Source organism: Tyto alba, unplaced genomic scaffold (assembly GCF_018691265.1).
Source record: "Tyto alba isolate M040663 unplaced genomic scaffold, T.alba_DEE_v4.0 Super-Scaffold_16, whole genome shotgun sequence".
Classification (NCBI taxonomy): Eukaryota; Metazoa; Chordata; class Aves; order Strigiformes; family Tytonidae; genus Tyto; species Tyto alba.
In genome coordinates this window covers 8,016,057-8,034,340 of record NW_024881278.1, presented here as the reverse complement: position 1 = coordinate 8,034,340, position 18,284 = coordinate 8,016,057, and the positions used below count along the sequence as shown (strand labels likewise).

Here is an 18,284-nt window from a genome sequence, read left to right as displayed (position 1 = left end):
TCGCAGAGCTTTTTGGTGGGTTGTGGGGCGAGTTGTGCTTGTTTGTGGGGTTTTGGGGGGGGGGGGGTCGCCACCTGAGGGGCAGGGCCCGCCGCCCCCCGCGCCGGCTGCCGAGCGGGAAGCCGCTTCTCCCGCCCGCCGGCAGTGCGCAGGCCCGCCCGGCAGTCGGGCAGGCGGGCGGCCATGTGGGTGTTCGGCTACGGCTCCCTCATTTGGAAGGTGGATTTCCCTTACGAGGAGAAGATGGTGGGGCGCATCCTGGGCTACAGCCGCCGCTTCTGGCAGGGCAGCACCGACCACCGCGGCGTGCCGGGCAAGGTGAGGCGGGGGCGGCCGCCGGGCGGGCCGGGCAGCGGCGGCCCCTCACCGCGGCGGCGGGGCGGGCGGGCCTCGGCCTCCCCCCTCCTGCCCTCACGGCTCCGCGGCGGGGAGTGCGCCGAGCCCCCCGCCCCGTGGCCGAAGCCAGCCCGGCCTTCCCCCCGGACCCCGCGGGGCGCTCCCCCGCGTGGGGCTCGGCGGAAAATGCCGGCGGGGGCCCTGCCCCGTGGCTCGCAGCCGGCCCGGGGGCTGTTCCCCCTGGCCGCGCTCCTGCAGCCCCGCCACTGCTGCTTCTGGGCCCCTTTTAAACTTAAAAGTATGTCCTGAGGGCAGCTGACGCTTTCTGATGCTGTTTACTCCAGTCTTTTGCACAGTGCCGAGGTTAAGTATTTCCACTTTGACTAGTAATTTATTTAATTGTGGCAAGAATTGTTTCCTGAAGTTGAAGAATTCGTTCTCTTCGGTGTTGTCAAAAAAAAAAAAAAACAAAAACAAAAACCAAAATGTAATGAACTGAGAAGAATGGTAACAAAAATAACCATCAGTCCGTTTTAATAGCTCAAAAATAACCAATTTAGTTATTATAGACATAAATCTAAATAATTAAGGGAAAATACCTTAGCATGGGTGTCAGGCTTTGAAGAGAAAGGCTAGTTAATCAGTAAAGGCCAGGAGCATTGATCTCAGTAACCACCTCACTGTTTTTCAGCTTTATTTACTTTCACATGACAACTCAAAGGAGGAAATATTTACTGTTCGGCAAAGAAGGTAGGAAAAAATAAGAAAAAGCCACTAAGAAAATTAAACTAAAATTCCAGAAACGAGCATTCTCAACCGCCTGTGAACATACCTATTTTTAAGTCACAAGAGTGAGAATAAGAGTCTTACTCTGCTCTGAAAGCTGGTACCACCCTCCCCACAGAAGGGCTATCACCCCTATATAATTCTAAATAGCTCAACAAATGTTAAAGAAACAATAGGTTACAGAAGCGCCCAGCAAGTTAGATGAATGACTTTCCTGTGGCAGGACTGTTTTTCACGGCTGCAGATGCTGCTCACGATTCCGTCATCAGAAATGCAAACTGATCATAAACGTATAGAAACTGATGCTTACATACAGCTCTCTAATAATTTACCTACTTTGAATGCTGGTTTTGTATCACGGAAGTATGTTATCCTGATGCTCCCTAAAGCAGTCATCTAACCTGTACCCTGGTAGCTCCACTCTAAAACTGGAATACGACTTTAAAAGAGCTCCTCCTGAAAAGGTATAAGGATTCTTTTTAAAAATAAAAGCATGCTACATGTAGAAATTTTCATCTAGTTCTAAATAGCACTAGTTAGAACCTCTAACACCATAAATTAACATGCACAGTACTTAAAGATAATCCAACTCCCCCTTGCATTTACTTTTCTGCAAGACAAATCGCCATGCTTCAGGTACTAGCACGAGTTGGGCGTCTAGTATTTTATTAAAAAAAAAAAAGGTTCCTGCAAAGAAACAAATGATGTGCAAGCAGACGCGGGCTCGGCAGGCATGTTTTTCAGTTGGAGCAGTGCTGTGCACATGCAGCTGTCCCAGTTCTGAACTCAAGCCCCAAAATGCTTTGCCACATTGCTTCTAAGATCGAGTGAAAAGCCTTGCTTTGTCACCCGGCTTACATGCTGTCACACACACAATTCCTGTCTCCAAACCTGCCCCGCTCTCAGCCACCGCCTCACCTGGCTGGAAGATGCAGCATGCCCTGCGGCTAGCTCAGTTAGGTCTGCTGACTGGACAGCTGTCTTTCGCTTTCTCAGTGGGAACACGGATTTCTCAGCTGACAGTCATCCCTTTTCAAAGATTATGTTTGTATGAGCATTGGGAAATTGCTATTCTTCTCTTGAATTTAGATGACTTGAAAAGCCGGACAAAAATAGTGAGGGTGGGGCATAAAAGAGTGTGATCCCATTAGCCTCTCCTACTTAAGAAACCAGACTTAAAAAAAAAAATTAAAAACCTAATCAGTCAACAGAGAAAGTCTTACTCTTGGAGCTTCAGAAACGAATAAAACCCACACAGACCAGTTTTTCCTTATTGCACATATCCTCGGTGACCACACTGCATTATCTCTTGCTGGGATAGCTGAAATTCGGGGAAATACTCAGAGTGACTGTCTTTGTGCAGATACTGAAAATCCTGCAAAACGGCCACACCAGGTTACTACCCACTAACATATACCTGGTTCCAAGAAGATTAGATGTTTGTATTTCTGCCCCAGTCAGGATCATACCCAGAACATCATCTGCAGGCATACAGAGCCTTAGAACAACAAAACCGACCCCCCCCCCCCCCCACCCATACACACACACACAAGCCCATGCTTTGTTCTATCTCTATTTAAACGCTTGTTTGTACAGACTAAGGGCACTGCTTGTTAGTTGTGTGAGCTGGTTAATGCATTTGATTTTACGTTTTATATAAAACTCTTAGTGTTAACAAAATACACTTTTTCTCAGCATCAACAAGTTAATGTCTTTCTATATTCCTGCAGACCATGAGTTGTTACTTCTACTTGCAAGGCAAAGTGACTCCCTCAGCGTACATAGATAAAACACACTGCTGGGTCCTCCCATTTCTCCAGGCCAAACATGCTCTGCTATAAAATTTTTACAATCCTTGCCATGAGAGATGAATTACATTTCTTGTGGGTGAGCTATAAGTGAAACTGGTCCTTCAGTACTAACACATTTTAAAGAACAGCAATAAAATAGTAGCCAACAAGTTAAAAAAAAACCCTCTCCTGAAAACACGCGTTGCTCCAACATTCCATGGTCAGCGCAACAAAAACATAGAGAGCACTTTTATGTACAATGGCTGCAAGCTTTTAGTACAAAACTGGGTTGACCTTGTAATCGTACTTTGAACTGCTCAACTCATACTGCAATAAGATGGTTAACTAGTTATAAAGTCACGTTTAATCACGGGGCCGTATTTTCAGGATGTTCAATTGAAAAAAGTTTTGTTAGATTAAGAAGAAAAAAAAAAGAATAAACATTTATTGAAAAATACATGGCAACTTATATATTAGCTTTATTTAAAAATAAGCTTTTCAGAGGATTATTCTGAATAGTACGTTGAAGCAGCCTGAATTTTACCAGGCAGTAACAGTGTTCCCTGAAAAAAAAATGCTATTGGCTTAGAAAGACCTGAATAAATAACAAAAATGTTTTCATAATTGGAAAATTCAAATTTTTTAGTGCAAGCTTCCAAAAATATGGCATCAGAAATGCAAACCTGCATGATTCACATAAACCTTCTCAAATGCTCAAGTCTGGAGGTATGGTTTTGAACGGAACAGCACAGATATGTAAACGCATTCAATGGCTGAAGCCATTATCATCACAGTATGGTTTGAACCAAACTAATAACTTGCTGTTCCCAAACAGTGAAGTTTGGCTTCCTCTCCTTACAACCCTCCTCCCTCCCAGCTTCAGACCGCTTGCTTTAGCCGCTCTCCTCGATCCGGTGCTGGCACTCCCTCAACTGCACGGCACACCGACAGGCCTGACGTTCAGGAGAATCTCGGTTCCGGCTCTGCCAGAGACTCTCTTTGTTCCTACCCCCTCAATGTGCTTAGGAAAAAACCCAGGGAAACTCAATGACATGATTAATTTAACTCCAGCTGCCTGCTGCCACTGTCCAAACAGTGTCCAAACAGAAAACGGAGTTTCTGCATGCATAGAATTACTGGGTTGGCTTACGATTAAATAATTTTAAGATAATGAAAGGCTTTTAGTTCATTAAAAGTGAAATGGAAAAGGAGGTTGGACCAGAGGATCTCCAGAGGTGCCTTCCCACCTCTGTGATTCCCTGCTTGACCCTGACGGTTTCTTCTCGTCGGGTGGCTGCCAGCAAGGGGGCTGTAGGGGAGAGGATGGATAGACAGGCTCTTGTTATGCCAGAATGAGCCACGGGGAAAGGAAGTGGAAAAGACTGTGCTTTGTTCAGATAAACTTGTGCATTTAAGGAAACCATTTATTACAGTCCTACTTATTAGCAAACTTACATCTCCCTTTATGAAAAAATTTAAGAGGTAATCAAGCTAAAATGATTTCTAAGGTCATGTTTCCTTTTATTCCATCTTACTTCCATATCCAGATGCAAAAATTGATTATCAGTAAATATTTAGTAATTTCAGTAGCTGAGCAGTTTATGCTACCACTGAAAACAATCTAACCATGGAAGGTCTTGTTTCAGTTTACCCCACTGTTTCATAGCACAGATCAGCTAGACCTCAGGACTGTGCTGAGGAACTTTCATCTCCACACAGACAGACAAAGCCCCCAGGCCAGAACATCACAAACTCTGGTGCAGACTGTACCATGCTAATGCTATTTTCCTCTTTTTACTGAACCCAGGATGGTAAAACCTAGAACAATGTTCTGTCATGTGCACCTTAAGACCAGAGTACATTTGGGAGCTCCAGTGTGCAGTACAGTTGAGGGCTTGAAGTGAAATACAACGCTAAGAGCTGAAACAACGTGTATTTAATTCTGTGCAATGGCTTCCCATCTGATTCAGAGAGTTGATGGCCCTTAGCACTACAGATGCCTTAGAAAATTCCCATGCAGCTGCAGAACACGCTGCTGCTCCAGCATGATCCAATGCAAGGTTGTGTTTGTCGGCCTTCTTGGCAGTAGGCTGCACAGAACTGATACAAATCCCTCAAAGACATCTGATTTAGCAGATCATTGAAGTTTGCCCTTGCCAGTACTCCCAAGGCATGACAAAAATGGTTTTGGTTTATATTACATAGCCAGCCATTTATAGATGTGTTATTTTCTTTACTTAGCTAGCAGAGGTAATACTCATGGTTCCTTAACGGTGTTGGTTGTAGGTAGCTCCATGCAAGGCGAGGACTCTGCAAACCAATACAATAAATATCCTGTCTTTCCCTAGACAAACAGATCGTTCTTTCATCACACAACCAATCTGAAGATTAATTACTTTTCGGTATTTTCCTTTCATTTGGTATTTAGGCTTCAGATACAGGCATTCCTGGTAATGAAGAGAAAGTTGTTTCCACCACAAAATGTCTCTTTAATCTATAATTTACAAAATCTTAGTGACCAGTACTGAGTACACAAGTCAAGGATGTATTAATGATGATGGAAAAAAACTGATAGCCATATGGAAAACTAAGTCCTGTATGTATGTATACGCATATTTATGTATACATACACACACACACACACACACACACTTTCGTAATACATATAAAGAAAAATGGTAGAGCTATTCCAGTCTCACATTAACATATGTAAAAGTATCGCTGCTGGCCTAACTGCATGGCAGTTACGTCACAAGGGCAGAACAACAAAAAGAAAGACAAAATTTACTGTTCATGACATTGTGGGAGTAACTGTTACTATGTGTAACAACAAAAGGTTCTGTATTACCTGTCATACCTCAGAGTCTAACTTACAATTATTATGGATAGTTTTATGAGAAAAGCTGTCTTTAGGAGACTAAAAATAGAAGTTGAATGGTTAGGAAATTAATAATTGGTTGGGGAGGTGACTGGCACATGACCCAGTAGTACACCAATATTGTGACTATTTTGTGGAATAGCAGACACTCCATCTCACAATGATTATGGCAGAGCTGGACCATGGAAATACAAAGTGTCTGGAGAGGGGCAGTCATCCTGATCAAAGGGAGGTGTGGAATTGCTTCTGTGTAAAGAGAAACAAACAAGGAATACTAAAAATTATCAGAAAGCAAGGCTCAAAAAAAAAAATCAAACAAAACCAATTAATTATGCATTGAAATTCTGGAACTCACTGCAACGAGATTTGGCAGAGACTACATAAAAGGACTAAAACTATCTGGACAAATCGGTAGAAAAGCGATGTATTGGTAACTAAGACAGAAAGACCCAAGCAAAGGTTTTCATGCTCTGTCAGAGGTAAGAAAGTATGTAATGGAAAGGAGCATTTCTATTTGTGTGTATACCCACCCACACGTATATACACACACCAGGAGCTTCTTATATAGGTGCCTGTGTGTATCTTTAGTAGCACCAGGTGCTTCGGGAGAGAGTTAAACAAAGACAGTGTACTTAACTGATTGACCACTGGTCTTTCTTTTAGTGCAGCAGTTTTCACTGTGTGTATTCCCAGTTTGTTAAACCTAAAATATTAAGGAAAACATTTGATCATCAGAAGTTTCCCCTCTATTAAGGGGAGGAGACCTTGCCTGAGTTCACTATGATTGTCCAGAATAGGTACACTCTGTAGGTAAGCAGTCAAAGACAGATTTAGCCTAAGTCAAGGTGAACCCTTCAGTACTATTACTAGCAGAGTGTGTTGATTTGCTGCCTTTGAGATTATAAACTGAATGCCAGCAAAACAGCCCCGTTAATTCACTGAGACAGAGTTTAAGGAGACTAGATGAACAGATGTATTTCTTATGTCATCTTTTCCCAAAAGGAACATCTAAGTTACCTTGATTAATCATGGTAACAGACCTGTTTCTGTGAAGTACTCACATTATAATCAGTTAGCATTTGTTTAGTTTTGTTGCCTTATTTTATCAATCAGATCAGGAATAGATGGCTGATGCTGGGAGAGATCTGTCATAAAAAATGAAAAAAACGCAGTACCTCAGAACTTATGAATAAACAGCCTTTAAGATTATAGAAGATTTGACACTGAATAAATCATATCTACAGTTGATGGTATCTATGAAGTGCTTCACAAAAACTGGATTTCGTATTTGGCTTGTTACCAACAAACATGTGGCTTGCCAGTGGCTCGGTGTAGGAGAAAACCCTACACTGGTACTGTGTGAGAGAGATAAGCACGAGTACAGACTTACCAAACACAAAAGCACAGACATGTCAATGAAACTATTAGTGATGAGTCATAAAAAAAGACTGAGATGTAGTAGTCCCAAGCTGAAAGCTAGCTAAGACTAAATGAAGGGCACGCATCCAAGTACATGAAGTTCAGATTATCTTTGCAGCCCCTAAGAGAATGAATTTCTATCCTACGCTAGAATTGAATGAATGCTAGTACCTCTGCTTTCCCTTATCTCTAACCAAAGACACTTGTACACTAAATTGATGCCAAAATTAGCTATTTTCAACTGCAGATGTAGTTCTCCATAGGGTTTTGTGTTTTTAAATTTTTTTTCTCCAGGTTATACAACAAATTTCAAGAATTTTCAGTATTTACAAACTGACTTCCTACTCCTCCTGCAAGAACTCACTCATTGCATAAAACAGCCATTATCAAGGTTTCCTCCCTCTGCCAGTAAGGGAGAATGAGCTGGGAGGAGGGGGAAAGAAGGGGAAAATAGTATTTTTCAAAATAAACTTATTTTTTCAGCTTTGAATAACACGGTGCTAACATGGTGCTTACTAAAAATTACTGGCAGATTTCTTTGTTCAAAAGCATCTAATTAGCTAGGAGCTTTTAAATCTAGAAGTTGCTGTGTGTCATAGTGTGTAATTAATATTTTCTAAAATCCAGTTAGTGCAAACCAAACCAGAAGTGGTAATATCTTGCTTAGTTCTAACACAAAGTAGATTTCATTATTTTCCAAGCTGGCATATAAACTTTTTGAATACAAGTGAGAAGGTTCACCTCACTGTCAGTCTGGAGATAAAAAAAATTGCCTAGTACTGTGGAAAAGCAGCATGGCTGAGGAAAGTGCGCTGAGGATAGTTTTATCTTAATGTATTATTGTCACCATTTTAAAGAGGAATAGAATTGAGCCTGAACAACACATACAAAGCAAGGACATTCAAAACCTCCCCATTTGTGACTGCCCTTAATTTAACTTATGTTGCAGACACTTTTCACTCAGAATTTAACATCTTGTTTATCACCGTTTATCTAATACAGATAAAAAGCTGTTCTCAGAAAATATTTATACTGGATCTCAAAGAAACAGACCTTTTTGAGATTGTCCTGGATTAGTTCTGACCCCTTCATTACTTTTCATTGTTTTGGTTTTTTTTTTTTCTTTTGTTTTGGTTTTGCTCATGATGTAGGGTGAAAGCCGTTAACTAAACTGTTTTTTTTTTTTGCTATTGTTTTTTGGGGGGAGGGTTGTTTGTTGTTGGGTTTAAAATTTTTATTTATTTATTTTATTTTATTTTATTTTAGCCTGGAAGAGTTGTGACTCTGGTTGAAGATCCTGAGGTATAGTACTCCTGTTCTGTCTCTGTAGTGTACAGAATGTCCTGTTGCATTCCCAGCCTGTGTAGTAAGTCTCTATTAATTTTTGCTTCTCTCCAAGCAAGTAAGAGTTATCTTTAGTGCAGTTAAAAGTTCTTTTAAAATCTCCTGGAGTTACACCAATGACTCTTGATTGTTCCAAATAAATCAAGTTACACCAATGACTCTTGATTGTTCCAAATAAATCAATCAATCTAAAATAAGAAGCGGGAGGTAGTTTGAGTCTGTTATTACCAAAGGTATATTTTAAAGTATCTTCTGGAATAGTCACTTCAGCTGTCCAGTTATAAGATGCAGAATTTTACTTTCAGCATATGTATAGTGCTGACAATACTCTGATAGACCCCAGATGTTGTGTCAGAACTGTAATCTTGCTCTCCCAAAGTAAAAACTGAAACAAATCAAGATTACATTGCAGTGATAAAAGAAGGAGATACCCTTGCTTTAGTTTTTGCTACACAGATAAAATTCCTAAGGAATTAAATGCCACAACTTTTGGTTTCTACATAATTTTGTGAAATCAGCTCCTGTTTAGAGAAAACAGTCATTGGCCTGAGTCTGCCATTCTTGCTTATCTGTTGACCTTTTCCCTAAGTGTCACTTGGTGCCAGGGCAGTGTTTGCACAGGGAGTGCCAGGGCTGGGGAAGGAGATGAAACAAGGCCTAGGATTACAGTCACGTAGGCTGTAGGAAAATCAAGATTTTTCTGCTTTTAAAAGCACTTAGACTTACATTTTACTATCAAACAGAATTAGAAATGGGTAAAGAAGCTATGTTACAGCTACTTGCAATTATTTTTAGGGATTGTACCCCCTAGGGAGCTCTTGGTTGGACTGCTCACCGGCCAGGAGAAAAGCACAGAGCTGGCTGGGGGAGCCCAGGGGCGGCTGTTTTAGGGTACACCCAGGATGGGATTGCTTTCCCACTCCCTCCTGATCCTCCAGGCCCCCCACATCCAGCAGCACGCTCTACCCTGGGGAGGGCTGTGATGGTCCGGTCCTGCTCCAGCTTCACCCCGGTCCCGCTCCCGGGGAGGGAATCCCTGCAGGGACTAGTGCCTCCGGAGGCGGGAGGGAAGGAAGGATGGCAGGGAGGCAGAGCGAGAGCAAGGCCACGCACCACCAGGCCATAGGACACAGGGGATGGGTATTTTGGTAGTAGTTAGTTTTTATTTGCAGTTGCTTATCTATACAGGTACGATAGTGCTGTCTTACTGATCTATTTCCCTGAAATAGCAGCCACAAAGAGAGCTAAGTTTAGCAGTAATCGAAAACTTCAACTGTTTTCTGCAGTTAGCAAAACCAGCAAAATGCAATGCACAGTCTCTCATTGTGATTTTCTGTACCTTTCTAGTAAGGGTTTTTTTCACATTACTGTACCGCTGGGTACCATTATGTTACACAGATGCCTATATAGACAAAGAATGGTTATGTTTGTTGTCACTCAGTTTGTATTGTTAAGCAAACTTACTTGTTACCATAGAAACTTTTTTCCCCTTAGCAAACCAGTTTTGGTTGGTTGTTTTTTTTTTTCCCTTTTCTCCAGAATCTGGTGCGGCCAGATAATCACCCTTTACACCTAAGCATCAAATGACATGACAAGTCATTTGCTTTAATTTCAGTTACTCATTCTGAAGTTTAAAAAGGTAACCCTATTTTGAAGGTATCTTAGCAGACTACAGCAATTATTCCCCTGCACACACACACGGAATACTGGGGTGACAACAGCAGTAGTACTTTGACTGACAATGCCAGATCTCAGCTCTGTGCTACCCTGTGTGTCCTTTTTCACTAGTGACACACTGAGTGCAGCTTGGAAACATCTAATTCAGACAGTTATTTTTACTTGCTCCATCTGAATTTCTTTACCAGTTAAGAGGAAACCACTGAAAAAAAAAGAAAAAAAAAAAAAGAATATCACACTCCTCATCAATATTTCTGGATTATAATTTTCCATCATCTGAAATAGGCATTCCCTATACTGAAAACTAATTCAGTGAACTAGCAGTGCTTGTCAGCGTTAAACCCCATCTCCACCACACCTATATGTATTTTCCTGTCACACAAAAGTAGGTCTGAATGGCAGATTTAACTCAAGAGAGTAACATGCACAGAAGAGGCTCTTTTTAAAACACCCACTTCCTGCAGACAGCTGGAGTGAACCCGCATCCCGGATGGCTGAGGGAAAGCAAGGAACCCCTTTTTCTACTCATTAGTGCTCTTCCTGGCCACAGCACATCAAATGCTGTAACTATCTACAAAGGACACGATAGAAGATGACTCCTGATTTTTTTTAAATAAAATGCCTTTGACCAGCCTATGGTCTGACTGCAAAATTCAAGGGTCATGAATTAACACCATCACTGCAGCATCATCTGATATCATGACTAAGATCCAGTTCTAGGGGAAAAAAACAAAACAAAACAAAACAAAACACAAAAAGCAAAACCCTCAATTGCTTTGTCACTGTCACTGTAGCACTGGTAAATATACCAATTTAACTGCAGGAAGAATCCACATTTGATGTTGCCAGTAGACAAAACAGACTACCATTTATTTTAAAGCAGCACTCATAATAAGTACTTCGTAGCCTTTAGTGGATAACAGACCATCATAATTTTTCTGTGCTACTTCAAAACAAAACAAAAAACCCCATGCAAATATATCCCTACACAGATCACACTGATTTGTTTATATAAAACTTGGTAGGAGAGTATAACTAACTGACACCACAGTTAAATAATTTTTAGAAATGTTATCTGTGAAGAGGATGAAGCAATATTCAGATTCTCAAAGACGGTAATGAAATTTATCCTGACAGCATTTGCTGAGATGCTGGATATGCCACGTTTGTTTATGCAAAATGAAGGTTCATTTCAGCTTTTTCTTCTCTGATTCAGTTTCAGTGCAGTAACATTATTACACTCATCCCTCCAAGTAGATGTAACACGCAGGTCCTTAGAAATGAAACTGCAACTAAACATAGAAAGGACCCGATCAAAATTACTTTTGAGTTTGGCACTATGTAAAATTTGATTTTACAGATACAAATTTTGTGAGATCATGAAGATACTTTGTATCCTTTTTGCCAGCTCCTTAGTAGCCCATGCTGAGGCTATTTACTACTTCAAACTTAATTGCAACAAGAAATTGCTGTGTAAGAAAGTAAGGCCTCAGTGTTAGCAAGGAAGTGGATGATCAGTCTTCATAGTTGCCATTTTAACTGATGATTTCCCGGATAAACCAACCCTTTTAATTTGGGACTCCTACAAACTGCGCAAGAAATGGCTATAAGAAGACTGAAAATTGAACAATTTTTTTAAGAGAGTTTTGACTAAATACAAGAGAAATGCATTAATTCGTGAGTATCTTTATGAACACTGCTGGGATTTTCTTTTCTTATGTCTTTCAACAGGGGTGTGTCTGGGGCGTTGCTTACAGATTGCCAGCTGGACAAGAATGTGAAGTAAAGGCATACCTGGACTTCAGAGAGAAAGGCGGCTACAGGACTACAACTGTCAGTTTCTACCCAAAAGACTCCTCAGTAAAGCCCTTTGATGTGTTGTTATACATTGGAACTTGTGACAACCCTAACTACCTTGGTCCAGCACCTCTAGAAGAAATCGCTGACCAGATTTTTAATGCAGTTGGTCCTAGTGGAAGAAACACAGAATACCTGTTTGAACTTGCTAATTCTATCAGAAATCTTGTACCAGAAGATGTAGATGAGCATCTCTTCTCCTTAGAGAAACTAGTAAAGGAACTCTTGGAAAAGCATCAAAACCTAAATTGTCTATAAAAATTATTTCTTACTTTTAATGATCTTGCTTCATCTCCAGAGGAATAGTTTCATTGCACAATGGGTATATGACATGGAGGCATGTTTCTCTGTAATATGTGATCTTATTTATTTTAGTATTGCATTCAAAATTGTAGTTGGTCATTAAAACGTATTATAAAAATCATTCTTTCAGGAGTCTATAGAAAGGGGAACAGGGGAAGTGGTTTAGGTTTGAATTTGGGTTTTTATCCAAAGACTACATCTTTAGGAAAATCTTAAGAGAACCACTTAAGCTTCTCTTTGAAGATTTACCCTTTACATATTAGTTTGTCCTTAAATGCAGAGGATAAACCATTTCACTGTCAAGGAAAGAATTCTTTCCCTTGGCTCATTATGTCGAGACCCTGAAAACCAAAGCACAGGGTACTTTGACACAAACAAGCCATAATGTATCAGTGCCTCATGTTATTTTTTAAGATTAATATAAAGAATGAAGCCAAAATGTTAAAATTAACTAAGAGTATGACTTAAAGTCACAATGCAGCAAGAAGGTTCAGAAACTCATCTTTGTTGCCTTTAGATGCTGTTGTAACCCCATCTCTTAAAAAATTCACCCATCTCCGAGGATGGGTTTTAAGCCAGTAATTTTCAACCACTGTTTCAGGGATTCACAGGCAAAAGGTAGTTGAGAAAGGAACCCTCTTTTCAGTAACTTTACGTGTATTGTATGAGCATCCAAACAAAGAGGGTTGGAAAGCCACCAGTTTAGGCTAGTAGGCTTTATGCAAAACATAAGCAAATGGAGAATGGAGTTTCCGTCCCAACAAGGATTTGTCTTGCTTCTCAAAAAATTGTTATTTTTGTTAACTTTTAACAAAGTATATTTTTGTATGTTAATGTAGGAAAGGTCCTATTTCAAACACTATGTAATGTCGCATTTTCTCATCCAGAGAACGTATAAGTGTTTAGTAGCAACTTGGAAGCCTACATTTTGCATCAGTAATTGCAAAAAACGTATGCTTCTACTACAGAGGTTGTCCCTTTCTCTTCTTTGCATTCTCCTGTTTTATATTTGTAATTTCTTGAAAATATCAAGGTTATCAAAATAACAAGCAGCTATTATTTTACTTGGCCACCTACAAAAGCCAACAAGAACATAAATGCATGTTAATAGGAAACATTTGAGAAAGGCAGCTAGATGAGTTGAAAACAGGATATTAAAATTCAAACCTGAATTTGAGATAATTAGACCACTTAAAATATTTAACCAAGAAAGCTGTATTTTTTACATATCAGATTATAATTTTATTGTGCCTCTGGCAGCTCTCACACATTGATTTGCTGAGGAAAAAAAAAAGTGTATTACAGTTTTTAGAAGCTACTGTTTACTATTAATCATTGAATGCCACTATTTTAACAGGTTGTGATGGGGTATCACTTGATGGACTGCTCTAAACTGCAGAAGCAAATCCTATTAGTGAAATAATGATGTGCACTGAGGCGCCCCATTTTTCCATTAGCAGACATGAGTTATTTGCAAATGATGGAATAGCCTTCAAAGGTCTTGATTCTCCGCTGCATTGCACTGGTTTAAGATTGACATAAGTGAGGGGAAAAGCAACCCCAAGTAATTCAGCTGCAGAGTAGGAGAGGAGTCTGATCAGAACTGCCAGGTGTCTGCATGCAGTGACAGTCATTACGATGCCCAAAGCTGGAGCTGAGTGACTTCACACACCAAAGAGGGACACCCAAATCAATGTTAATGAACATGCTCTATTACACATGCATTTGTTCACCTTGACTTAAAGAGTAATTTAACTGTTACTAAAAACGTTACGTGTGATTTATTTCGAGAATATTTAAGTGTTGAAAAGAATAGTAACCTCAAAAAAACTCAGCCAACATCAGCACTTTCTTTCTCGTGCTTCCTTCAGATTTAAGCAAGTTGTAGTAAAGTTAAAACATGTACAACGGCCTGTCCACTCTATGCATTTTTTTTAAATTATTTTCGCAAAGACTTATCCTTGTTCATTAAATCAGGGCAGGGGATGCTTACACTCACTAATGATCCAGAGACATCAGTGATGATTCCCTCCTTAATTATTTAAGCAATGTGTTGGGGCATTGTGATTATGTATGGCTCTACATTTTGTATCTTTAATGATATTCAGGACATTGTTGGTTCATTTATTTTCCAGATTCATGAAACTTGCAATATCTGTAATGATACATTCCAGTTTGTGCATACAACTTCAGTACAATAAAAATGTATCACATTTGCTACTGGTGTTGGAGTAAGAAATTGGCAGAAATGTTGTGTTTATTTAAAGAGTATCCGTATTAGGATAGACATCAATGTGTCTCGTCATTGCACCTTGTTATAAAATGCTGTTAGATCTACTGATGAAAAACAACATACAAAATCTAGCTACTGTTATGCAGTCTTAAACTGTGTCAACATTAGGAATCAGTTACAACACTGGAAATGCACATTTGTTCTTGCTGTATGGGATTTGAGCCATGACTCTTCCTACAGCTTCAGTCACCAACAGAAGCCCAGCGTGCTTTCAGATCTGTTACTCACCACAGAAGAAATTAACATACATCTTTTAGATGCTATATATGCTTAATTTTTTTCTTTCTCCTTCTGGTAAAACCTAAATCTAAGTTTGTGACCAATTACAGAGATGTTAGATACGGTTTTACTATACATTCACGCACACACAAAGCTACCTCTAAACGTTTTTCCAGTGTTTGAGGAAACAATAGTCATATCCACATTGTCAGATTTTACTCCCTGGGATCCACAGACTCAAATCACTGAGCAGTCAGCACAGACCTCTGTCCTTCCATGCGTGAAGGCATGAAGGACACAGTATGGTCTTCACTGGTGTGACTGCACAGTAAAATTTCTAAGGCCATTGTTATTTTGGAATCTCCCAAATAAGAGCCCTATATTAATTTAAGTTACAGGAAAAAAATTCAAGGTTTGTACAAAGACTGCAATAAGACAGTTTAACTTGATTGTGATACAATGTGAATTAAAAAAGCAGACACTATAAAGTAGTTTAAGTAATATCTGATATTCCTTAATATGATCAATTAAAACATTTGATAGCAAGTCATTAAATATGCAATCATCTTCTGTGAATATATGATTCTAAAACCGAAATATGCAATGCTTTTACTTAATGTTTTTGTCCAGCTTTTGATAATAAGCACACTTCATACCCATTTTGCAGCCACTGACAAAATTAACATGTCATCTGACTTAATCATAAAACTGCTATTAACAGATTTGCATTTCTTAATGCAAGAAAACTCATGGGCAAGGGAAATCAAAACATGCTGTAATTACCAGATTCTTTGTAGCATCCCCAGTAATGATTTCTGTCTTTCCTTCTTCAACCATTTATCTGCTCCCTATTTCCCACAGATGAGCAAACAACAAAGATCAGATGGGACTGGCCTAACCTGTTCTAATTTGGAAACTGCTGGACCATTCAGGTGTATGTGTATCTATCTATAGAGACATGCAGAGACAACCCTTAGAGTTCGTATTTTATACACATAAATCTCGATTCCCTTATGTTTAACAGCTTTATGCATAAACTAATGATCAAAGTTTGGAGGGTCACAAACCTTTTCAAAACAAAAAAAAAAATGTCACCCCCTCACTACACAAAAAGAGGAATTGGTAATAATTTCCCTACTTCTGTATCACTACACCTTTATCCCCTCTTTCATCCCCTCAAATTTCTTTTTTCGCAAGGGTATGTAAAGACCAGACTTTCTAGACCAGGCTGCTTTCAAGAAACTAGAATTTGATTAAAATCCTTCAAAGGTAACTAAAGTGCAGTTTAGTCGCTAAGAAGAAAGCACTGTTTGGTAATTCTTAAAGTAACTTTAACACATTCAGTAAAACAATTTTTACCACAAACACAAGAATAAGCGTGTCATACTGCAGTTCTTTAACAACTGTCAAAAAATAAAAACATACAGTCTTAACAAAAGCTCTACAATTCTGAACATTTCAGGCAATTTTGATAAGAACCATAAGAAAAAAACTGTACTTGTTTGCTCAAAATGTCATGGATAATACACCTCACAAGGAGAAGAAAACCCCACATTTTGAATACCACTTACCCTTAAAAGCTAAAGCAACACAGTTACAAAATTGATAGCAGCATCCCCCATCAGTATTATACCACTATTTTATGTCATGATTTCCCGGACTTCATCATGTCACCAGTTTAACTTTGATTTGTATCCCTTCCCATCCCTTCTTTCTGGTGTGTATCTGGATACAGGCTTTACTCAAACTAAGGAGCTGAGGATGTTGAAAAAACCTGAATACTACAGCTCCCCCGTCCGATCTATTTCTGTATGTCTGTCCTGTGTACCAAAAAAAGTTTGCGCGAAGTGACCTTCCACTCTGTTCAGCCAAGCTACTGACCCGCAGAGGAGATGCAAACAGATGTCAGGATAGCAAGACCCCAGCAGGGCCCTGTATCTTGATTTTCGACTATGCAAGAATATAATTGCCACAAGATTTTAGAAAGAGATTGTTTTTCAAGTAATTAGGCTTCTCTAACAGTCTTCTGCAGAAGCTGGACATTGACTATAAGCTCCCTTTGATTACCCACTACAGTACAGACCTGATTACTCCAACTCCACACCTCCTCAGTATTCTCAATTTCCCTGTTCCTCTGGCTTTAAATTCAAAGAGCCTCCCTTTACCTGTTACCCTCCTTTGACTCAAACAAATGTCTTGCCTACATATTGCAGGCCTTCTGCAACTTTGGTCTCTTTTCTGCAGATATTCTAGCACTTTCCTCTCACAGAGCATGTGCTTGAACTAGAAGAATTCTTCTCCCAGTACAGCTATATCTACTTTGGCACTAGTTTAACAGGAAACAAAAAATTACATCCTTAAACAAGAAAATTACAGCAGCAAAGCTCAAAGGTATTGACTAGACCTGATGCAGCCATTTAGTAAAGTTTTAAGCTATCTCACCCATATTATCCCCATCTGCAAGTCGTTCTGATCAGAACAAAAGTCAACCAGGGGATTACATCCCATTTACTTAAACAGTTCAGACAGTTTTGCCCAACGTAAACACGAAGTGCACACATACATCACCCTACTCACAAAGCAGTGATGAAGAACGGCCTGAAAACATCTGAAGCCACCAATTCATGACACATCATCCAGAGTTATCTTTCTCCACCGCCACTGGGATTTTTCCTGGTATCATCTGCTTCCTTTGTCTTCACCTACTTCTTTCGCTAAACATTTCAGTGTCCACTCTGCTCACGAGACCTTATTCAGAATCACTAATACACTGCTAAAACATTACCATTATCCCCATATGTCACCCCATCACCAAGTGCGATACAGACAGTAAACGCGCCGCTTTCCTCCTGAGTCTCCACTTAATTCCAGCGGTGTCTCAACTTATCTGGAGATAACAGTAAGTGCTACACTATACTTACTACAGTGTTAAATGGTGTGCCTCACTTTTTTTTTTTGCATCTTCCCGACTTGTTCGACACCACGGAAACCTTGCTGGCACTATTCTACCGGTTAAAACTTGGAGGGGTGGAGGCGGGAAATAAAATAAGAGGAAAACACAACACAACGGCAGGCCAGCACTGCGCACTCCGTTGACGCCGCACCCACACGGCGATCACCCGCCATGGCAGCACATCTTACCGGGCCGGGGAGATCGATGGTTTTGAAACCAGTCGCAGAAGCGGGACGGCTGCAGCCGTCACCCGCCCTGAGGGGCTGCTTCCCTCTCTCCACGCCCTCAGGCGGCGGAGCGTCCCTTAAAGCGCTCCCCGCGGCCGCCAGCGAGCCCTCCTCCACCACAGCCCCCACAGCTTCGCGCGGGTTTCCCCGCAGGAGCGGCGGCTCCCCTCCTCGCTCTCCTCGCCCTCCCGCCGCCGGCTGC

General features: G+C 40.4%; 2 protein-coding genes across 5 annotated transcripts in view; one reads left to right on the top strand and one right to left on the bottom strand.

Moving 5' to 3' along the window:
• The window catches only part of ASB3 (ankyrin repeat and SOCS box containing 3), a 32,075-nt gene extending 13,798 nt beyond the window's left edge, over nucleotides 1–18,277 (bottom strand). For 2 of the 4 annotated variants that reach the window (XM_032989477.2, XM_032989481.2), the window contains exon 1: nucleotides 18,044–18,277. The gene's annotated coding sequence lies outside the window, so the exon portion shown is untranslated. Of the gene's footprint in view, nucleotides 1–17,479; nucleotides 17,520–17,823; nucleotides 18,006–18,043 lie in introns of those variants that run through there. The other 2 variants (XM_032989479.2, XM_032989480.2) reach the window with 2 other exon arrangements.
• CHAC2 (ChaC glutathione specific gamma-glutamylcyclotransferase 2) lies at nucleotides 123–14,625 on the top strand. Its single transcript, XM_032989484.2, has 3 exons — nucleotides 123–318; nucleotides 8,476–8,511; nucleotides 11,962–14,625. The coding sequence occupies exons 1-3, from the start codon at nucleotides 184–186 to the stop codon at nucleotides 12,343–12,345; spliced, it is 555 nt and encodes a 184-aa protein (XP_032845375.2). The 5' UTR covers nucleotides 123–183; the 3' UTR covers nucleotides 12,346–14,625.
• Nucleotides 18,278–18,284: the final 7 nt, after the last annotated feature.